General features: G+C 38.4%; 1 protein-coding gene across 3 annotated transcripts in view; it reads right to left on the bottom strand.

The window, feature by feature from the left end:
• The window catches only part of PPM1E (protein phosphatase, Mg2+/Mn2+ dependent 1E), a 66,208-nt gene that overhangs the window by 31,900 nt on the left and 9,872 nt on the right, over nt 1-24,436 (bottom strand). The window contains exon 1 of one of the 3 annotated variants that reach the window (XM_013196529.3): nt 19,339-19,391. The exons of 1 other annotated variant lie outside the window; for it this stretch is intronic. In XM_013196529.3, coding sequence (XP_013051983.2) covers nt 19,339-19,376 — 38 coding nt within the window. In that variant the 5' untranslated portion in view covers nt 19,377-19,391. Of the gene's footprint in view, nt 1-45; nt 156-19,338; nt 19,392-24,436 lie in introns of those variants that run through there. One more of the 3 variants, XM_013196527.3, reaches the window with a different exon arrangement.

The raw sequence follows: 24,436 nt of genomic DNA, 5'->3' as shown, positions 1-24,436 counted from the left end.
ACTGTGCTGGAGACGAGACGTCTCCCAAAGGCAGTGGTTACTCACCAAAAGAACACTCGAGCTGCAGCCATTCTGTACGTACACGCGGTCATCCTGTAATGCCTACTGGGTTCCAGGAGCAGTGCCTGTTTTCGGATGCTTCTCCTCCAACCAGGTAATACCCAAGCTACCTCAGCTGCAAGATCCTAGTTTAAAAAATGCAAATATCAGAGGGAAGCAATCAGAGGAGAGCAATGAGAATGATCAAAGGTTTAGGAAGTATTGCCCATGCAGAAAGGAGGAGACATACAGAAACATGAAACAGATGAAGACATTATATAATCCTCCATGTTAATGAGAACGGGACAAATATTATTGAAAAAAATAACAGGAGATTCAGATTAGGTGGCAAGAAAAACCTTCCCTCTGTAACTAAAATCACCAAGAACGTTAACAGCCCGCACGAGGAGGTTGCAGGATGTCCACTGCTAGAAATTTAGAGAAGAGGGCAGACAAATACCTCTCAGGATAGGGTTTAGATTTAGCTAGTTCTACCTTGAGGTAGAAAGATGGACTAAATGACCTCCTGAGCTTCTTTTCAGCCCTATTTTCTATGTTTTTTTTCTATTCTATTAAAAACAGGTGAAATTTCCCTTAGCTCTTTTCCTTAGAAGGAAAGAGGGTAATTCAAGAGACACATTATCTCCAGAGCATAGCCCTTATTAATTAACCTCATAACGTAACCTGCACTAACATTGTGCAATGTTGTGTACCCCCTCCAGCGTCTGTCCTACATAACAGTGTCTTCTGGCTACAGAATTTAGAGCTTGATCACAAAGATATCGGTGTCCTAACTCTCTCAAAAATCAATGGATATTTAGGTAACTAATTAAGAATTATAATCAGGCCTTTAGTCCAAAGCAGCAGAAAGACATGCTTTTAGAATCAGATTAGGTACTTCCTATTGCTTAAGCTTTCAAAACAGGCACCAAATAATGTATTGGCTTCCTCTGAAAGATGCGTCTTTTTCTCAGGTCCAGCGCCTCCCTGTCTCACATTTCCATTTCACACCCAAAGAAAGGGAAGCCAGCTCCCTATCAAGGCAAATTCTACCAGGCATTTACATCAGCGCTACAGTCAGTCCTCAGCTGGGGTTCCTCATTTAAGGCTGCTAAAAGATACAAGACTATGAAGAACCAACCCTTTTATATCTGCCTGTAAAAAAAAAAAAAAAAAAATCTGCAGTGATAATATTTTTTCCCATGCAGATGGATTTCCCTGACAGATCTTTAGGTACGTTACAGAGTCTTTTGCTTGAGCAATATTCTTCTGCCTATCTACTGCTCTCATCCCAGCTGCTAATAATCAGAATTGAGAGACTTAATTACTGTACCTTTCAACAAGGCTTTAATTTTATTTTTGTTCTTCCTACTGCAAATGCCCATGAATCAGAGGGTCACTTTAAGCACAGAATTCAATTTAATTATACTCACAGGCATTTTTATCCTTAAACAGGTCAACTTATTAAAAAAATAATCTTGATTCTGAATAATGGAAAGCCTGGCAGACAATCCACAAGAGTTTCACTCTGAAAGCTCTCACATCCATTTGTTTAGATTTGTTTAGCAAGACTTGGGCAAGGTCCCACTGAACGAACATGACAGCATTAACTGAAAGTGCATCTAATGTTTAATTAAAAGTGGATTTTAATACTGACTTATTGACTGTTTCATGGGAATATTTACCAATATTTTTAGACTGGAGTATTATTTACTAATAAAAGCAGGGAATGAGAAAAGCAACACAAAAGGTCACGACTAAGATTTTCTATTCCTGAACTGAATCTGGCAAAATCCTTCCCAAGTTACAGAATAAAATTATTTTATACAACCAGACCCCTTTCTGAGATAGGATAAGATTCTTTTTCAGACAGGATAAGGTTTTATTACGTGCCAGGAGGATGTCTTTGATGGACTATCCTGATGTGAACTAGATCTTAAACACGGATGGAAACCCCATGGTTTTCTGTGCTTAATCAGGTTTTGTATACACACTTTAAGAAACAGAAAATCGTTAAGTAGGTTTGGGACTTCAAAGTCTAAGAAGAAAAATTCGGGCTGATCATGAATCCGTGCAAGGCAGAAGCCAGGAAAAATTCTGGAGAAATAACAATTTGGCTAACTGAGAACAGGGCTCCTGGAAAGCTGTTTTCTTTCCTATCTGAAGTATTTACGCTTCAGTACTTAGCTTGGAACTTTTCAAGGTGATCCTTTTGTGTATTTTTGCTGTATTATGTATTCTGCTACGCTTAACATGATTTCTGCACATTATTTGCAAGGCTAGATATTAAAACAGTTATACTGCCTTCCTTTATGCTCCCCGTTGTTTTTAGCTTTTTGTTTTCTAATAGCTCAACAAACCTAGAACATTATTTATTTAACAGTATGATCAACACTAATTTGAAAACTAGCTGCTATTTTAAGCCACTTGTATATATAAAACAGCATCAACTATTCGAGGCGAAAGTATCAGAGAGGTAAATACAACAAGAAGAATGTAACACAAGGAGAAAGTTACCGTTTTTACTGATTTCGGTTAGAAAAATTGTTTACTGTCATCTTTATGTCCTCATGACAGAAAGGAAATCGAACTGCAGCGTCCAGAAGCTATTACAGAGAATTACCTTAACGGACTCTGATTGCAAAGCCAGTTCTTTGTGCTTGAAGACCACATGGAACGCTTTTCTAATTCATCCAGACTTATATTACAAAACTTTTAACAGATAATTGCAAACACAGAAAAACTAGTTGCAATTTCTGCTCCTGGAAAAAGCTGCCTTTTCCTGATTTATTAAGCTATCCACATCCAGTCAGAGCAGTAGCTCTAGAAATCCAGAAAGACGATATGCTATTTCGATGACCCCGACTTCATGTTTCATTTTTTATTTCCTTTTCTACATAAAAGTAAACATCACACAGTTACAGCATTACAAAATTGTGAGACCTACAGACACTTATGCAAAAACACAACATCAGTTGTTGCTTATCATCTAAGTGGTGGCTGATTTCAGAGATTTATAGATGTTTGGCTTTTAGCAGAGGTTTTTCTACAAATACCAAAGTTTATCTAAACAAGATATACCCAATCACGTAAATGTCCTTCTCAAATCAGTTCCCTCGAGCCAACACTGGAAGTTACCTCCGTTGCAACTATTATCTCATGTCTTCAAATGTCCCCTCTCACAGCTACCTGACCTTCCCCTTCAGCTGATACGGTTTTTAAATTATCCAGACTAAAAAGAGCAGATTTGCCTGTAACAGGTTCATCGTACTGTTCTGGTGATCTATTTTGTCCCAGGAGATTCAACATGGTATGTTCCTACAGTGCACAAGGCTGACCTAAGTGCTTTTAAGTCCTGACCTAAGGGATAACATTACTTTTATTCATCATAAAAAATTCCAGAAAAAAACACCCAACCACAACAATACAAATGCACATGCTTGCTTCTGCAATGCCTCTTATATTGAAGCACAACTGATGAGTTCAACAGTCCTGCATAACTTCTTACTACTAAATCCATGAGCATTTCTTTAAAAAAGCAAATTATTTGGCATGTTTTTTTTTTTAACAGAAATATAGAAAAAACACACAACATCTAATCTGAAAAGTTCTACTGAATTTCTGTTGCTATAACAACACGTGAAAACCTTTTTACTGTTTAGGACGTCTGTAGTTATTTTTACATGCAACAGCTGGATTTGTCTGTCTGAATTTCACTTATAAGAAAATGTGTTTTGTTTTCTTCCTTTGAATAAGCTTTTAATATAATGACAAATGTCAGAATCCAGCAGGCTCAGGAGCTGAAATATCTCTGGTAAAAAACAAAAAAACCCCACACACATTACACTGCAAAACTGCAAAATGAGCAATAATTTGGCTAAGAGTAATGAGATTCTCACATTCTCCCTATACAAACACACCTCCTCCTCCCAGATTTGGCACTGGAACATCAAGGGCACAACAAGCCTTTATAAACGAGATCTTTGATCTCAGCGATACCACCTTCATATTCTAAATTTGCCTAAAATTTAGCAATACAGGAGAGCACCAAAAAGCTGACTTGTGATTTTCTGTAAAACAAAGCATGACAGCTTGAAACAAGCAGCATTCAGCTGAGATGACCAAATACATGTAAAACACAGCAGCTAACTACCCTTATCTTTCTCTACAAAAGTTTCCCATACAATAAAGCATGGCAAATAAAAACAGTGATGGGAGGAGCAAGGGTTTTATGCATTGCTTTTACACGAAAGCAAAGAAGATCGATGTCCAAGAACCCAATACAGTAGCAAACTTGAATTTGTTTTTAGGATTCACGTCTCACTAAGCTTCAGGGAAGGCTGCTTTTCAAAGTTTAATAACTTGTACATGCTACATCTATGCTTCCTCCTAGGGGAGGTGTGAAACTCAGTGACAGAAGCTGAGCTCTCTCAGCCCCCTGCAGAATTACACCACGTGTAATTTTGCCCCCCATATCAGTTATATCTGTAAGACTGGAAATTAGGAGCTCTGATCATAATCGTGCATACAAAAAATGGAGGTCAGCCAATTAGGCAACACAAAAATTGACAACTAAAGAACAAAACTTATTTTAAAATCTCACTTTCATACTATGCAGCAATGTACTTATTATTACGGCAACATAATTCAGAATATCACATCATTGCAATGAATTACTGAAGCGATCTGTTCTCTCCCTGTGAGGATTGAGAAAGAGTGCATTATATCCTAATGTGTATTATAAACCACTTCTGCCATACACAGCATGGCTTTGAAGAGTCTGGTGAAACTCACATCCCCACCTAGCTCAGGCAGAGGCAAGCTCCAGCAGTGCAAACCTAAGAGAATAAGGAGTCACAGATGGTGATGTGGATTCCTGAAAAAATCTATCCCACTGTTTTCGAAAAGACCTGCTACTTATGAACCGAAATCACAAACAAAAAAATATCAAAGAGACTCCACTGTGATGTTGGAAATATGCTATGCATACACGATACAGAGGCAATAACGGCATGTTGCTTGCTGCACATAGATTTCAAGAAGAATATTTACTTTATTTTAAGCCACAAAAGAGGAGGGCATGACATTTTGTGAGCAGGGTCCTCCTGTATCTTTTTTCTTTCTGTTCTGATTTTAGCTGTAAATACGTAATTACTGTAAATGCATCCAACGCCTACGTTACTTCTAAAACAGTACAAAATTGTTCGTATTGCATCTGCTGATCAATAATTACTAATGTCATGCAGAGACAGGTAAATTGCCAGTGCTTTAGCCTAGGACATTTCACGTTCACACAAACGCCTACAGTTTAAGGCAAGAGCAATACAAAAGGCAGAACCAGTCTTAATTTTTTCTTAATAATTTGCTTCCAGCTGATTGCCCAGCACATTAAGATGCTTATTACATACTGAAAAAGCTTACTGAGTATGACTTGGATGTCTGGAAAACTTACAGCCCAGTGGTGGACAGTAGTCTTTGTCCTTTGACACTTTCTATGCTTAATTTATTGGAAAGCTTCCTGAAGAGAGGAGAAGTGTTCAATTACCTGGCAAATATCAAAGAACATTCTTGGTCTTGCTCTTCACTTGGACATGAATTCCATACTTTGAAGGGTGACCTTTCACGCTGACCTTCTGAAGTCTATATTTAAGCTGTAAGGCTGGAGAATTGGACACGGTTCTGATCTTAAGAGTGATTTCCAGGCTGGTTAATATATAATGCATGAAGCAACACAGAAAGTATAGACCAAATGGCCCAAGGCAGTAGTTTCTCCACAATTCTTGAAAAGAACAAAACAAAACAAAAACAAACAAACAAAAAGAGCGGAAATCTGAAACAGCTGAAACCCAGTGTCTTGAAATTGTCTGCCAGGATGCCCTGGTAGCTAAATAACTCTCTGAAATCTGCAAGACTGATGAATATACCTAGATGCTTTGTAGTCTTTAGGTAAGGAAATAAAAAAGCACAGAGAATAAAACTGTCTTGGAACACAGACAAGACAAATCGGAACACTTCTGCTCCAGGATTCATAACCCATTTGAAGGCTAACCCGAAGGGCCGCTAATAAAACTGGAGACTGCAGTGCTTCGTGATACGATCTTCATGATATGAGGCCAATGTAAACAGCAAAGTATGCAGAACTTAGAGGTGTGACACATCGGGAACCTACTTGTACTGGATGGAAAGCAACATATTTGTTAAGATAAGGCAAAAAACAAGTAGTTCAAGCAACTGAAAGAATTTGAGAATGACCTTGTGTTAATCAGGTTAGCATACCCAAGGGAGTGGGAGGGAAATCTCCTTACTTAATAAGATCAGTCTTGATTTTAGAGATAATAGGGACATAATTACAAGTTGGCGAGGATGATGTGACCTCCAACCCAGCTTTTTAATCCTCATCTAGAGATACTTAATGAAGCTAGTGAAAGTGGAAAATAAAATGGGGTAAGGAATAATGACCAGTGCCAAAGTCCAGTGGAGAAGGTGTCAGTAACAACTATGCTGAATTTGTGGAACTGAAAGAAAGGAAACATTTTAACACCGCATGAAATAAGAAAACCTTTCAATGTATTTTGTTAAGCAAAAGACTTCAATATACTCACAGTCTGCATGGTCTACAGCTCTGACAAAAAACAAGGAGGAAGTGTCCAGCAAATGGACTGGCTTTTCTTTGCAGTAGCCTTCATATGAAGCATACATCTTTCCAAGTAATCTGCCAAGGTGCCTAGCCTTTCCTGCCCATCAGTTATATTTACTGTGGCCATTACAGCGTTTTTGGAAGTAAAGTCTCAACATCCAATCTCCAGAAACACAATAGGACTTCATTTTTACACAAAGCGATACATACATCTGTAACTTTGCAGGTGCTACCATCTGTTCACGTATTTGAATTTGTACCCACAAAAATCTGTCGGTACAAAGCTCTTCCAGCTACTATGAATACCTTCATTTTAACACTTCAGTAATTTCATGAGGAATATTTCAAAAATAAAAAGCCAGAGCCATGCACAAACATCAGGAAAAATATTACCGTATCAACACAGTCTTCCCAATCAACTTTCTGACCAGTACGTTTCTGCTTATTAACTGCCTTATTTCATATTAAAGATATGGTACAAACAGACACTACGGGATAGAACATTAATACTGATCTGAACATTATCAAAAAATTAACTCAGAATTAAATACTATTCGGTATTCTATTTTTCTAATGTTTGATATCAAAGGTTTGGGCATTGCAAAGACAGTATATCTGTCAACAGTGATTGACCTTGAATAAAGGCTCAATGTGATAGAAAACACTAGAATTTTTCAGCAGGCACCCTGCTCATTTAAAAACTACTAGCATTCAAAATATGATTGACACTGATCCCCTCCCTATATGCTGGAATTCTAAAAATTACCTTTAATAAACAGGATCAGTTCTTAATGATCAACGCAACACCAAATTTAGCACTCAGCCGCTTTCCTACTGCTTTCCAGGTGATTTAGTAAATCTCTAAAACCAAGCAAAAATTTAGAACCTGGTGACTTCACGATCACATTGCTCTCTGTTCACAATTGCATCTTAAGATGAAATTAAAGTTGCTATAAAAAATTAATATTTACCAAATCTGAGGTTCAAATAAACTTAAAATGGAAATAGCACTAGAGGATAGCTTTGAAAAAAAAATAAAAATCAATGAAAAGCCATGAAATTTCTCTGCGTTCTGTCCTTCATGTCACTAATAGTCTCCCTAGAGACACACACACACACACAAAATTAAATTAATGCTTTCAAACTGACAACTGTGGTTAAAAATAATAAAATGAAGCCCTTTTAATCAGAAAGCACTGCCAAAAGGTGCATTCGCTGAAGCTTGCCACTGCTAACCAAGGTCGGGCCAATCTGGCTGGTAAGAACATGATTTAATGTGCAGAGTGTTGTGAAGCCTACCACGGCTTTTCGAAGCCACGACCTCCTGCCAAAGCTCAGAGAGGTGCTGGTGAGCTCTTCTCAGTGCTCTCTGGCTGAAGACTGAGTTGCTATGATGTATGTCTGCAGCATAATAAGAAAAAACTGTGGAAAACATGAAGATCACAGGCATGTTCCCCGGAAAAAAAAAAAAAAAAAAGAGATTTGATTACAGCAAGTCAGAAGCAATGCTGACCCATGAATACCTTACTAATGCTCTATGAGGAGAGAAAAGAGAACCATACTTCCCACCGTGGGTTCCAATTCATACCCATTTCAATATCAATCCAAAAAAAGAGCAAAGAGAGGAAAAACAAACCAAGTATTTTGCTGAAAAATCCTAAGTTACTAAAGAAAGAGTTTTTCTGTTGTTATGGAAACACAGAAAACAAAGGCTAGGAAAAAGAAAAGTGAATAAAGAAGCAATTTAAGCTGCAAATATAAACATGTTCTTGCTTCCTGGAAAAAGTCCTTCCAAATGATTTTGTTGCTGCTGTGGAACTAAGCAACTGAAAGCTACAAATTTTTCCCGACGGAAACACAGATAAAAATTGGAAATCCACCGTAACAAAATAATAAATAGGGCAAGGAACAAAAAACAGGCAGAGTTATCAAACTGGTATTTTCCACGCACAAAAAAAACCTTGATTCCTGAAAATGCAATAACTTGAGATGCTTGTTTTAAACAATCAACAGATTGGTGAAAAAGGACATAATTCTGCACTTATCTGGATAAAAAATGCTTATTTTTTTCTCTCCCACATTTGTACTCGTATTTCATACATGTTGAGCAGGTAGCCAAATAAATAATTCCATTCTCTGAGCATAAAATACTTACTAAAATTGGTTAGATCGCTTTAAAAGAAGCTATTTTAACCATGCAGAGTAGAATTTTAAAATTGATATTATCTGATATTCTGTAGTCTTTTTCAGATTAAAAAAAATAATAATAAATGTAAACAATTTCTGACAGTCCAAAGTTACACCAACAAATAATGGTAAATAATTGTACATATACAGTTGATAGACAGATTTGGATTTAGTTTCTTCATGAAATGGTAAAAATCAGTTGTGCTACCGATAGAATGTTCTTATGTACCTGGATAATCTACATTGGTCACATATCATGGAACTTCTCAATGAAAATGAGAAAAGTATTGATGATGGATCCTTTACTGACAAGCAGAGAAAATTGTCACTTTCTTCTACAGAAGGGCAGTAAATGCAAAAACCTTTGAATCTAATTTAAAGCACTTTTCCACCATGCCAGAAAGGAGGAAACAGATTTTTTACTTGAAGATCTATTATAATGTTTATATAAATTAAGAATAAAAGGCTATGATAGCTGCTTTTTCATCACTCCTAAATATTTGAGAGAAAGATTGCAAGTGAATCCTCAATAGCTTTAAAAGGTATTTTCGGTCAAATAACCTGACAGCACTTATTGAACAACTCTGCTGCTGATGGAATAGCGAGCAGGGAAGCAACTTCACGTTCACTAAGCATTTTCGTAAATAAGCTCATCTTTGAAAATAGTTTCTCCTTCTCGCAATAAACAAACACATAAATAAATAAATAACACCAAGGACAATAGGACACAGGCTTCATATTATGGACCCAGTGATTTCTAAATTCATTCTGGAAAGAGAACCACTTTCAGTGTAAGTCATCTATCAGTCAAGCAGCCCTGTAGCTTTTTGCTCCCTGCAGGGCAAGGTCTGCTCATCCTTGCTTCTGTCATTTTAAACTACAGAAGGGAAGAAACTAAGCACCTAAGACCACTGCTGCCTTTTAGTTCTCTTAGAGGAAATTTTCCTCTTCCAAACAGGATTTTTAAATCATTTTGTGACAAAGAACTCTGAACTCAGGCATCTGAACTGCGCTGACACTAAAGTTATTTTTTAAGAAAAACGCTGAGCCCTTCATGTGTTTATACATGAACATGCATAAACAAAATCAAGTGATGTTCATACAGATGTTACCACTGCAGTCAGAGAAAGTGACTGGACTGTACTAAGTTACTAGGTTTTACTTTGGTGTGCTGATTCCATGCCCTTGCACATACCTCTTAACTCCAAATCCCTGTCTAACTTCAATGCTCTTTGCAGAGAAGTAAAATTTAGAAGTAGAAACACGGATCTTATCAAGATCTAATACAACTTTTTTGGGAAAAAAAAATCCAGATAGAGGAAAACTTGGGTGATTTTTCAAAATGAAGCATTTCACCTCGTTTTGTGAGCACACCCCCAGCCAGCCACCTTGTACTTTTCCAATACTCGCAAGCAACACACACATAAAACCAGGTCCCCGTATACCAACGAACGTGGAAGTGCCACTATAAAGTACTGTGACATCTCTGTTTGACCCACTGTATTTTAAGAACAAGTTTAAAATTCTAATGCGCAGCGGAAGTCCCTGCACCAGGCCTGGTGGCTGCCTGCTGGAGAGCTTTACTGCTGGTTCTGAGCCAGGAGCAGGGGAATTGCAGCAGAGAACCCTGGGGGAGGCAGCCTCAGAACATCTTTTTCTTTGGGCCGAGCGCAAGTAGGACTTTAGAAGCACCAACACGATACCCTGCTGATTTCCTGTCTCTGCTGCGCTTTTATCTTTGGTGCACAAAACTCGGTTACAATCTCTGCCATAAGAGATGCAATATACTGATTTATGCCTAATTAAGGATGAAGCACAGAAACAACATTTGATTGTTGTTTACCTTTCGACATCTGTTGGCCTCTTTCAAATACAGTGATTTGAAAAAAGGGAAGAAACCTCACTAATTGCTCTTAGAGCTGCGTGAAGAGTTCAGGCTTTCTGTTTCTGGGCTTTTGTAGGGATGAGCTATGTTTCAGACGTAGTGTGTGTTGCTATGGTAATTATTATTTTACTGAATGGTATACATTCAGAACTGATTTCATATTGTCAGACAGCAATTAAACAGATTAGGCTGTGTATACTCACAATTCTGAAATATTTCCAATTTTGTTTTAAATTTTAGGGCATGTGAAAAGCACTGGCCTGACAGTCCTGGAAAATGAAATACTAATCCAAAGGGCAGCTCCAGCTGTACAGGTTGCCTCTTACCTCCTCAGCGGCCTATTCACAGGCCAGTGCAGAGATGCAGCAAGACGTTTGGGTGCCTCAAGTCAGACACTCTCAGGCTCCTTGCAGCTGCAGCTGTCTCCTGCTTATCCTTCTGCTGCAGACTTGAAATCTCTCCTTCCAGATGGCTGTAGCAGCCACAGTAACTGCCAGAGATCAAATATTTTAGCATCTGCCTTCCATTATTACCGTAGTGGTCAGGAGAAAGTTTTTGGCCTCTCAGCTGCTAACCACTGAGGAAACCTGGCACGTGAAGATAAATCATGTTCCTCATCCCGCAGTCCCATCCCCTGCCATACAGCTCCCATGGACAGCACACTGCTCAGAGCACGTAAACGTCCACACGGCATCAGCTGCAGCCCTGTATCCTTCGTAGGTACCAGGACTGTATCTGTACAGTAGAACCACAGCATACAACATCTGTTCTTATTCACAAATCTATTGTCCACCATTTGTATTCCACAAGCAACGCGTACTTGAGGCTGACAACAAGAGCTTCCAGATTTACCTAGCTCTCTCAAGTAGCTAAGTAAAGTTAGGTAACAAGGAAGCAGCTGAGGAAGAGAAACAGGAAGCAACACGATTTAATTCCTGAGAGGTTCTAAGTATCTCAGAGTAAGAGAAAAAATATTCCTGCAATACCAAAATGCTGAAAATTGTGTAACCAAAACCAGGAAACCCTCTGGAGTTTTATTTGCCATGCTATAGCTTGGCAAAGGAGGACATTTTTATGGCAGGAATGGGAAATCAAGAGAGCCCAGGCTTGTGCCTAGCTTTTATATATGCCTTCTTTGGTAAATCAATCAGTTGTGGAATCCCATTTTTTCCCATGCTAAGAAATAACTCAAGAAGAAACTTAATGTATGTGAGTAGGGGTAGTCAGGGAGACGAATGATGGGTTTGAAAACTCATGGATGAAAAACCACTAGAAAAATGCACAGAATTATGAGGAAGGAAAGTAACTGTGCAGCCTCTGAACAAAGTGCAATCATCTCTAAAAGAAAAAAAAGAGAAATTCAGCATCTGCCTCAGTTCTGTAGGCCCATGACCAGATACTTGCAATTATACAGACAAAAACAGGGTAAATCTTTAAGCTTTGTGGGGAGGACAACCGACAGACACCGAGCAGTAAGGAAAATTATAAGATGTTCTTTTAATTATCTGTATATTTCTTGGTCATCCTCTCTAGCAAGTAAATTATTTTCATAGGTTGACATATTACAGCTTGTGGGAGAAGTCAGTTAAGAGATCAGGAATGAGTCAGCATTAGAAGGAGGAGAGAAACATTAATCTTGAGGAAAGACATGAAGGGCGAGAGAAAAACAGTATCATTCAAGAGGAGAGGAAATATTATGGGCACAGAGGGTCTGAAAGGTGAACAGAGTGATTGCTGCAGAAGGCAACAACCTGCGGGGAGCTGGGGGAACACAGCCACAAACAGGGAGGGAAAAACAGGACTAAAATAAGGTAGAGCCTTGAAAATTAAGATAAAAGCGATTTTGATTGTGAAAGGATAATTTGCCCAAAGGAGGTCATGTCATGGCAACATGACTGGAACAATGGTAGAGCGTTTGCTATTTCTCTGGGTGATAAGGAATCGACATCATCTAGTCATTTCACTAGCGGCATTTCAGCCTGTTCACAAAGGATCTGGCATTCATTCAGGAAAGTCTTGACTTATCTCTTTGTCCCAGCTCCCAATCCTGTGAATAGTGTGTTTTTTTTTTTTGTATGACATCAGCATATTAGTAAAATATCTAATTTGTTCACAATTGTAATCACTCCTTAAAAATCACTAAACCAGGATTGACTTTGATACCTTTCAGATCAAGCTGTCGTATTTACAAAATGTAATTTGCTGAGTAGCCCTGACATATGGTCAGAATAATTGGGTTTTCTTACATATGATCATCTTCCAAGAAAAAATTTACTCTGAGGGAACTATGAAGGAAGAAAGGATGTAAAATGAAGCAGTATTTAGTTCCAAAGGAACTTATAATGCATACTTAATTTTAATAGCTATTGAAACTGTCTGCTTGGCTTCATATTCAGGATAATCATGACTAAAACAAACCGGTGATTTTCTTTCTTAAGCCTTTCAGAAAAAATATTTTTGTCTGTAGAGAATGAGGAAATACAAACAAGCGTCACATTAACCAGACCTACAGCTGCCAAGAGCTTGAAAATTTAACTTTAACTGTAATTTCTACAATTTGGTCAGGAAAAAAAAAAAAAAGCAAACAGTTAACTAGTGGCAGGATTCCACAATGCAAGTTTAGTAAAGCTCATAATCCTCAGCTTTCCAAAAGGGCTGCAACATGAAAGTGCCGTGGCGAACAAACAGATCATTCTTTAAGACAGCACTAGCAGCTGAAGGACAAGCGAAATGGCAGCCACAGCAACGTCCCTGGCTTCCTCTATAAAACGGTTCTAACACCATCCTGCAGCCTTTGCCTAGTTAACCTGCAATCAGCACGTGTAAGGCTGAAGTAAGTTATTTTAGGAGCCAACTGGGAAGGAGATTCTGCTTTTTTGAAATTGGAATTGTTTTCTATGGTTTAAGACTGTTTCCATGGAGAGACCACAGCACAGAAACATCTTTAGGCCAAGTGCCTTGCTGCAGGCTTATCTGAATGAAAGCACCACAGCAGGAAGGATAATCGAGGCCAGTTGTTAAAATTCATGGGCGTTCTCCTATACTTAACAGAGGAGCAATTTATTTTCACTATTTTGATCTGTTAAGCATTTGAAAGTTAAACAGTGATATACATACCTTCTCTTAAATGACATATCTTAATATAATATTTATTCAGGATACAATAACGTTAGATGCAACAATGTCATGATACTGGATGACGACGACAAGGTGACAGACAAATTTATACTTAGACAAATGTAAAAGGATGCACACGGGGGAAAATATCCATCCTAACTTCACATACAGAACAGTGGGCTCTGAACTGTCTATTACCACTCAGGAGAAACATCTCGTAGGTTATAATGAATAGTTCTACTAAAATGCCAGCTTACTCTTGACTAAAGTGAAAGAAAGCAAATAGAATGGCAGTAATCAGTAGAAACAGAAACAGGATTACACAACTTTATAAACAGAGTGCATTCAGTGTGAACGCTGTGTCTGATTTGGGCCTCAGCCCCAGTTTCCCTCCTTCTACTTTCCCCCTCCCAATGCACACCCACACACACAGAAAAACAAGAAAAGGTACGGAAAAGGGTAATAAAACTAATCAAAGAAAGAACAGTTGCTGCTCTTTAAGGAACAATTAAAAGGTTATATTTTTAACAAAAACATCTGGATGCGCTTGTGGAAGAAATCTAGAGGATATGCTGTACGCTCTTGCACAGCTCCATATTAAAAATCCAAAACTCAACCTTTCTCCCAAAACATTTTGCTAGTCGACCACCTTCTCCCTACATATTTTTAAGGCAACAGTGAACAGTGCTATATATGTGTAGATATTTAGGGGGATTTCTGAATTAGTTTACAGTTCTCCCAACAGGTAGTGTTGATTTAAGGTCACACTCTTAAGACTGCAACACTCAACAACTGATGTATATTAAATAACCCACATATAACATCTGAGGTAGCCAAAATTACACCTGTTGAACTACAGATAGACATTTATATAAGTCCTGAGAACATTTTAAGAGCTTGTTAAATCTTTAAAGAAGTATCATTAACAGTCTTCATTTTAAACTGTCAAAATAAGCACAAAAAGAAGCCTGTGGTAATTTACAGACCGTCCCTTGCATTTTTGTCCAGACTTCATCCAGGCTACAAGTGATCTGTGTTTAGGCAAGACAGCAGGGAAATATGATATATAGGCTTCACACTAGATTGCCTTTGCTTTCCTACTGCACTCTTACAACAAGCACTGAGATGTAGCTTCCCTCTGTACTCCTCCCTTCACGTGAACCGCTGGTTGTATCTGCATGTCGTCTGACACATCAGTCACATCGCGTGGGCCGTGGCTGGACCTGGCAGAGCAGAACTGCACCAAAGCAGGGCCTCCGGTCCTGCGCTGGCAGCTCAAGCTGCAGTCCAGTGTTTCCCGACTGCAGCTCTCGTGACACTGAGCCATGACCGTGCAAGGGGATGCTGGAGGTTTTCTCCAGTCAGGGCAACGGCATGGAGTGCAGCCTACTTACGGTGGCAAGGCCAGAGCAGTGCAGTCACAGCACCAGTAACTCGGTACAGTTACAGAGGAAATATCACAGTTTCATACGCATATCCCACCCCATCAAAGGAAAACTATTCAAAATACTGAAATATATTTTGAGTCTTTGCTTATGAAAGATGATCGACTGCACTGCCTTACAACCCAGTTTAAGAACCCTCACCCTGTTTCAATGTATTGCACTAACTTGTTCTTACTATGCCTGTTCTAGAAGGACATCTCCACACCTTTCCCAAGACATTGATAATTTAAAACCTGAATGAAGAAAGAAGGACAACAGTTAAATTTTCTCTGGCAAGTCAGGATGTTGCCATTTGTGCTGGTTTTGCTCCTGGCTCTCCTGCCCACAATAAATGTCAGTATCTCGTTCTCATAACTCAGCACCAAGTCACAAAAGCTGATGCTCTGAAGACGATAGCTGGGTCTGAGAGCATTTGCTGTAGCTGAAGAAATTCCAAGGCACTTAATAACAGAACATTTACCTTTGACATCAGAACCTATGTATACACAAGAGGAACAATTTATGCTGACATTTTCCATAGCAATGCTCTTTTCCATTACAAATGCATCATGTTCTTCTTTCAATTCTTACACACAAAAAACAATGACCTTACAAGTAACATTTCAATTTTCAGGAAGTTTTAACTAAGATGATCATCATACCCAAAGGAATATAATGTTAAAATATTATTCTCTTGAACTTTGCAAATCACAGCAAGATACCGGGATGAGTAACAAACCTTTCACTGATTTAATACATATGCGCTGCTGTGAGATGTTTTTGCACACAAAGGTTAATTTGCTTCTCTCTGCACAATAATATTTATAATTGATCGAGAGGCCATATTCGCTCACTCAACCTCAAGTATCCTGGATATGAACAGCAACACACAGAAGCAAAATGACCACCTTTTGACCATTTTTTTTTTTGACCTGCATTTCTTGAACTGATCAGGAAGTATCTTGTTAAGATGCAAATGAGCAGCCCACAAGAAAGGAACCCCAGCCTACCAACAACTTTTGTAATTCCCTGTGTTATGACAAACATTGCTAAACACTGGCAGACATTTTCTAATCACTACCTGCAGACTTGCACATCATGCATTGATCAAGACCACAGTTTCATTATCAATATTCTGTATAATACACACGGGTAAGTAACCTTTTGCTTTTTCTTAAGAGAATTCAGTTCTGTGGCTATCATGGGTAAATGAAGCAAGGACACGGATGAGTCACAGAAGTACTTTCAGCCAAGATCCTGCAAGCAAGGCTGTCAGCTGAAAGAAATGGAATGCTAATCTATTTTGCTTCTTGAAATTCTGGATCCAATTCCACCTTTTTGTTGCATCTTTGGGGACAAGCTCAGAAAAACAAAAAAGCTTGCTTTGTCACATTTCTTCTCTGGAGAATTTAGAAAAAGAATCTATTTGTACCATTGCAGGTTGAAAGAATCTGAATCAACAGTGACTCGCTCAGCTAGTTCCTGACTCAAAGACAAGTGAATCGAGAACACACGGCATCTTTTTTCCCCAACTGTAGCAATTAGCCCCAATGGATTTTACACATTCAAAAATACATTTATGATGCCTCATTAGCTTGGCTTGATGAATAAATTCCATCTATCAACATTTATTTTACTAGATTTCACTTCTACTATACTTGACTTGAAAAGTAAATGAAGAAAAACATATGCTTGCAGGAACTATTTGCACAAGGACTTCGTTATGGGTGAAGAAAAACAATTTCAGAAGTTTGTTTTTTGTGGGTAAGGGAGAATTATTATCCACCTGCTTTAAAAGTTCTTCTTAACACTCATCTTACAGACAGGTAAGGACATCGATTGCTGTATTCTCCCCAGTAAGACTGTCAGAAACAAACGGTAGCTGTATCCAGAGAGCTGGAAGTGATGATCACCTGCCTACTCACTTGGCAAGGAACTGAGATGACACGAGCTGGTGGCATTGGTCTGGTTCTTCATATGCACCTGCCCCGACCACGTAAGTAACCAGCAGAACTATCAGCAGCACACAGCTTCAGACAAGAGCTGACTGGGGGTGAGGGGTGGCAGGGCAACAGCAACCAGAAACCCAAAGAACCACTCCCTTTCTCTGCAAGAATTATTTGCGCTGGAAGATGCCATAAGGAAAACTGGTAGTGCAACTGGCGTAAGTTGTTCTGATAAATAACAGAGGACGTCAGCTTCAAGACAGAAAGAACAGTTTCTATCAGCCCTAAGTTGAAATGTATTTCTTTACAGAGTATGGGTACATATCTGTGTGTATGTATTTTTAAAAATAAAATAGCAAGCAGACAGATGTTGATTTATGGAGAGTTAGAATTAAGATAGCCTACTTACAGGTGACACCATTCAGCACTAGGTTGTTTTGTTCTATTTTATGTTACTTTTTCATTGCCATATGCTGTAACATCACCTCATCTCCAGTGTATTTTAATACCATTTTCATACCACAAAGGTACTAAAAGGCCACAACATTTCAGCAGTGTGTATATTAAGGCTTCCATCATGCAAGAATAACTACAAAATTGCTATTTTGTGTCTGTGATATCTACCTGTAGAGAGGTAGCTGTAATCCTGAAAGTCTTTATCTCTCAATCTTATCTCCAATACAGTATTGAAATGACTCATGTTACCAAATGGAAAAAATAAAATAAAATAAATGTGGGCTTATGCTATGCTATATTAAAAGCTTGGCATTATTTGATTAAATAGCTACATTTGCCTGTTTTGATACTACAATCACAGATCTTACCCTTTCTGACAATACATAACCGGAGATAGTTGGCACTCTATCAACCATTCCAGACTTGGGAGGATTATAGGTGCACCGACAGTTAAATGGAGTTAGAGTCCTCTGCCAAAGATAGATAAGTAGCAAGTACTCTTTGATAAGTCCTATCAGAGCTACGGTCTGACATGAATTCCTTTACAAGGCTACTAAATCTTACGCTATGACCCTCACTATGCACATTGCCATGTGCCCCAGTAGTGGCTGAACTCCCTTGCACCAACAAATACATTCCTTTCCCTTCCCCAACTACATGCATGCTGCTTTACATTCCTGACCCAAAAGAAGAGGTCAGGCCTGCATGGCGGGGCAGGGAGGGAGAGAAGATGGAATGCTTTTGTAATAGCAAGGAGTCTAGCCAGAATTGTTAATCCAGTTAGCTGTAAAACAAAAATCTGGTGGCTTTGTGACAAAGGAATGAGGCTGCACAGTACAGTGCAAACACTCTGAGAGTTTACAAACAAGTAATAATTTCCATCATTTGCATAGAGTTACTCCTCTGAAAGCAGTTTCTGTAGAAACATTACAGTTGGGGGGCAGATTAAGTCTTAGATCTTTAGTTGCAATGATTCTTCTGCACGCCAGATTTTTATGATAATCATCCATGTAGGCACACACATGCAGAGCACGAGGATACCTGCCAGTGCCATTCAGTAACAGCAGATCGAGTTGGCTGAACTCTTTTATACAAGTATCATGATGCTAGCTTCTGTAGAATTTGGTCATACTTTCACTCACGTAACTGGGTTGCTACATCATTACAAATCCATTCTGAAATCTCTTCCTATCTTCAACATCATTTGGTAAAAGAACAGAGCTCTAGCAGCAAAAGCATTACTGTATGTGTAATGAAGATCTCAGATCAAACATCTCAACAGCTTCATTTAAAATGAATGCATTATAATTTCCTAGATTATTACCTGCCAAAGCTCAGTGGGTGGTCTCTGAAGGCCTACGCCGTCAGGAATCCCAGGTTCTTAGAATCTTGTCATATCTGTCTGCATCCACCCCCTCAGTGTTTCCAGTTTCCCTTCTTCTGCTTCAAAAAGTAATTCCCTTGCTAGCTGTCACATTAAGATACTGGGATACAGTTCTGCTGCTGCACTTTTGGATTCTAACTGAACCTGATTGTCAAGTTGGCCAACAGAACGCAATACAACCTACTGCAGTGCCTTGAGCTAATGAAAGTCAATTTCTAATTTCTAATCTTAATTGCGATCCATAGGGCTTGAATGAAACTTACTCATACAAATAGAGGCAGAACTGATAGGAAGCATTCATATTCTGTGTGGCTATTTAGGATTATATACGATCCAGATTTGTTCCTTCAAGTTTGGGTATTTTTCAGGAAGAGGGATGCGGCAGCCCAGTGCATTATCACAGGAGCAAATCTGGCGAAGTTCAAGAGCACAGTCAAACCTGGGAAAAAAAACTGGGAACAGGTTTAAAGTCACATGTAGTCAAACCAGCTTTGAACTGTATATTATCACCGTATAGCTATATTTATATATGAACAGACATCCATTAAAGTGCCTCCTAGACCTCCTTGTGAGCAGCGTATTCCCTGAGGGTGTTAAGGTCTAACTCCTGACTGAGAAATCACCTCTGGCTCTTCACTCCCTCTTCTATACCCAGTGATACAAATCAACCAAGAGCATGTGAAGTTTACTTATGTTCACACGGCGTTCTCTGAAATGTGACCTAGAGGGAAGTTTTATCCTGTATCAGAATTTGCCTACTTGCCTAATTCTGTACACTAACACATCAGTTAACTGATTCCGTATTTTTCAGTCTGCTTACAAGCATATTATCTTTAACCAAAGAATCTAATTTTATCTCACCAGTGAGCATGGACAAGCTTGTTTACTATCTTGACTGTCTTACACAGGATCTAGGTTGTGTATTTGTGTTTGGTGTTTTCTTATTTTGTTTTTAATTGAACTCCATGACTGGGCCAATAGTTTGTAGAGAGAACAACATCTACAAGACATTTTCAAGCATGATATCAAGGGTAACACTTCCTAAAGGGCTCTGTCTATGGTGCCATTTTTCAGAAACTTTCCCAGTTTGTTGTTCCCACCAGTGTTATGATAAGGGTAGCAATTTTAGGCACCTCACTGTAAAATGTCTTTATCGTGTCGCTTACCCTTACACTAAGTGAGAATAGCAGCCTATATTTTCTACTCATACTAGCATTAGTACTCTCTAGTGTTTTCATGGATAGCACTGTAATGGTTTTATAACTATGTGCAGAAAGGAACAGTAAACTTAGAGTAAAATCAATCACCCTGTATCTAACTACCAGTGCTGTTTTAAAAATGCATTGCTTTATCTTACACATATTGTTTTTCTTGGATTACAATTACTACAAATGAATAATTAACTTTTGCAAGCAAAAAGTGACTTCATCCTCCTACAATTAACTGCATTCACACCACTGACGTGTAAACTCTATTTGGATCCAGGAGGATGAAAAAACAATGAATCTGTGGAGCACTGACTTGTGCAAAGCTTTCTTTCACAAGTTATCCAGGCATGTAGGCTGGAACACGGAACCTGGGGAGTCATGAATGTATTTATTACAGCTGCAGGTTCCATATTTTGGTATTAAGTGACCATAGCACTCCACACATATTCTGCTAGCAGCAAGCAGCGTACCAGATCTCTTACATATGAGAAAGAACAAATCTAGTAATCACCAATTCCATCCAAATTTATGTATTTGGGTGGCTGGAATTAGTTGATCAGTTACAGTCTTTGACTTTTGAAACCAAGTACGTCGACCTCCTCCCAGTCGCTAACAAGCAGCAACCAGAGTTCATTAACACCAGCTTCTTAGGCAGCTTTGCTAATGTCAATGTACTTCTGGTTTTTATGAGACTTCTAGACAATAATAAATTCTTATTTCCCATTTATAAAACAGTAAAATAACATTAGAGAATGATAGATTTAACCTTTCAAACTGTTCCTGGAAGTATAAGAACATCTATATCTGATTTGAATACAGAAACATTAGTTAAACAAAACCATTTGGACTGTCTATTTACCTTGCCAAACTTCCTTCATCATTAAAGAAATATTCAATACTGATTTAAAAAAAAAAAAAGGACTGTGAAACCTCAGAAAAATTACAGTCCTGTAAATCCATGAAAACAATGTTAACGCTGTTGTACTACAGCTACTTTTGACAATGATTGGATAAGTAAGAGCGTATGGTTCCCCAAGAACATACAGTTTTCACCAAGGAACAGAAAAAAATATAGTTTCTCACCTTGGTGAGGGAGAAGGGACACCAGTCCTTTAGTTTTCATCGATTTCAGCTATCCAACTTTAAATGGAACTGATCAGGCTATTAGGTTCAATCAACACTTTACTCAGATGTTTAAACACAGCCCATTAGGTATGAAGTTAGCAGGTAACTGACTAAAGAAGTGAGCGAGCTAGCAATTTCTTTTAATAGCGTTTTAGCTGATCTGATGTTTCAGGTGGTCTCATCCCTCTCACAACTCCTTTTTTAATTACTTCCATTTGACAGAGTGTCTATTAGATTCTCTCAATCTGCCTCTTTACTCTTAAAGCGTTAATTGGCAGCCTCTATGGGTGTTTGGAAAACAACCCCGTTTAGATTTCCCTGGTTACAGGTTCTATCACCAGGTTTTCAACCATTAGCCAAAACGTTCACTGTGTTAAACTCAAAAACTGTGCTTTTCACCTTTTGGAGAAATCATCCCAAATTCTGAGTTGCGCAGAATCTCAAGTTCTACCACCTTCTTCCGTTTCTTCACTGCTTCTCACACATCATTAGTATATGGCAGTAAGTGAAGTCTATATATATTCTACAAATAAATAGCAGAATCTAACTCTTAACGCTTAAAGGCATGCTTCTTCTCTATAGGTCTTGTTTATAGAAAGACATGAAACTTTTTTGAAGGGGGCAGAGGGTAGGGAGAGAAGATACGGAAGGAAAAGGATTTGGGGAGGAATTTTTTTAAACATTTACTTTAAAATGAAGACCGTTTTGCTCTTTTTTTTTAAACTGTAATTTTTTTCCAACTTCCTGTCCTGTTTTATGTATTTATCCTTCCTTATTCACAGAATGGAAAAGTAAAACAAATCTTTCTCCAAAGAAATATGTGGTAAATTAATTGATGCAGTTCCGAAACATAAGAGTCGATGGAACTACAGGAAGTGTTAGTTTATTCTTGGATTAAAACGTAGCAATTTTTTGAGGGTCATATCCTGTGCCTTTTTATTTAGCCCAAACTTCCTTTGGCATAACTTGGAAGCTGTTGACATGCAGAAAACGTGAATTAAGCTCCATACGCATTGTCTAGCTTGGCACTTTCCTCAAACTTTCCATGTTTATTGCTGCCACCAGTGTTACTACAAGGGTAGCTATTTCAGACGTCTCACCGTAACAGTTTTTGTCTGTCACTTAACCTTGCTCTGAGACTTGCAACTTGCAGCCCCTACTGCTCCATGGATAGCATTGTTTGGTCACCAAAAATGAGCAGCTACGAAAAGTAAATACAAGATCCTGTTGAATGCCTTTCAAGAGCCTAGATGGGCACTTTAGCTAGATACAATTCTATGGTACTGCTTCCAGAAAAATACCTGATTTAGCCTGTTTTCTTCACTATCCTTGCAAGATCTAATTTGCAGCAACCTTTTTTCTAGCAAATGCTCCGAATCTTTATTCTACTGTAAGTACTAATACAACCTTCAGATGTCTATCATTGCAGAATCCCACAAGATCCCATTATAGAACACACCGCAAGGCTACCCGAATAACATGAAGATACGGTATTTTTAATTTTTTGCAGTAGTGAGCATATTGGAAAATGAGGTAAACATTCTGCTGGCACATGGTATTTAAAATAGTTTATGATCTTATGCTATTATTTCCTTGTTAATTTTAACAAACCTCATTTTTTTTTCAGCCCACAGAAATTTTGGGTTTTACTCCCACACTGAAGCAGCCCTTAATTTTTTTCCCCGCCCCCGATTTAACACCTCTGAACATTTTCTTTTCTATGTGCTAGATGGCCACAGGCAAAACAGAATGGCCCCTTTTCAGCACTGAAAGGAGGCCGTTGAATTGCTTTTCAGTCCTGCCCAAAAAAGTTCGAGTGAAGCCCGAACCAGGTTCCTGCAAAGCATCTCTCACTGGTAACAGGCTGCTAATAGCGAACCCTCATGAGAACAAGAGCGTTAGGAAGTACCAGATCTTTCCCTAACTTAGAAGTTAAGGTAGTGGCATAGCCCTAACATCTCGCAATGAAGTCAAAGCAAACATAAATACAGCAGTGCATAACCAGCTTTCAGACTCTGGATTCCTTTTAGGGAGTCTGCCACAACAAACCAGGGAAAAAACAGACCTTTGATGAGTTTCCCTATTTTGCAGGTCCGTTTCACTGACTGACAACGAGTCTCTAAGAAATGAATGGAAGCCCCAGGGGTGGGTCGCTCAGGTGGTGATATTAGTTAATTCTTTCTTCCTCTTTCTGTTTTATTATTTCACCCTACCCGACTAGCTGCTTTTCATATCTTCACAAATATAAAACAGACTTCCTCAAAGTGCTTTCTTTTTTCTTTCTGTACTTCCTCAACAGATGTTTTTTGTCATCTCTAATTCAGATGGTAATTTTCTCAGAATTAAAAACAGAAAATACCCCCCAAGGTGTTACTTCCAGATATAATGTTTTGTTCCACTCCATAATAAAGAGGACGAGACTAAGAGCCAGCTTTTCACTGCCTTCTTATTCCAAACTTTTGTTTGGCGAGGTAATTTTTGTTCATCAATGGACTGATCAAAAATTGGTATCTAGGTGAGCACAGAAAAATAAACAAGGAAAAGAAATATATACACGCGTACCTGTGCCTCACCGTAACATTTCTTGGGCTGTTACCACCTTCATCTTTATTACTCTTTGTCAAGACACAGATGTAGCATGGCAACAGAAATTGCATTACTTCAGTTTTCAGAGACAGTAAGTTGAACTGAATAGCTTTCAACATAACAAAACAAATTTTGCATTATTAAGTAAACGTTTTTTATTTTTAAAAATGTAATATAAAATTAATATAAATAGAACCCCTTTTACAAACAATTTTAATCAAGTTATTTAAAGTCCACTGCTTTCTGCATTAAATTTTCCATTAGTTAGGATGAAATTAAGAAGTGATTTTCAGATTTGTTGTATCCTACTATATACACCGATTCACACAATTAAAAATGCCTGTTCTTTCTCCCTGTTGATGCACCTTTCTTCTCTCACCTCCCAAGACACAGGGAGAGTTTGGAATATTTTTGGGGGAAAACGTTTTAAGATATTCTGTAA

The sequence above is a fragment of the Anser cygnoides genome, chromosome 18 (assembly GCF_040182565.1).
Source record: "Anser cygnoides isolate HZ-2024a breed goose chromosome 18, Taihu_goose_T2T_genome, whole genome shotgun sequence".
Classification (NCBI taxonomy): Eukaryota; Metazoa; Chordata; class Aves; order Anseriformes; family Anatidae; genus Anser; species Anser cygnoides.
Note: the sequence above shows the minus strand (reverse complement) of the source record. Positions and strands in the feature narration are given on the sequence as shown.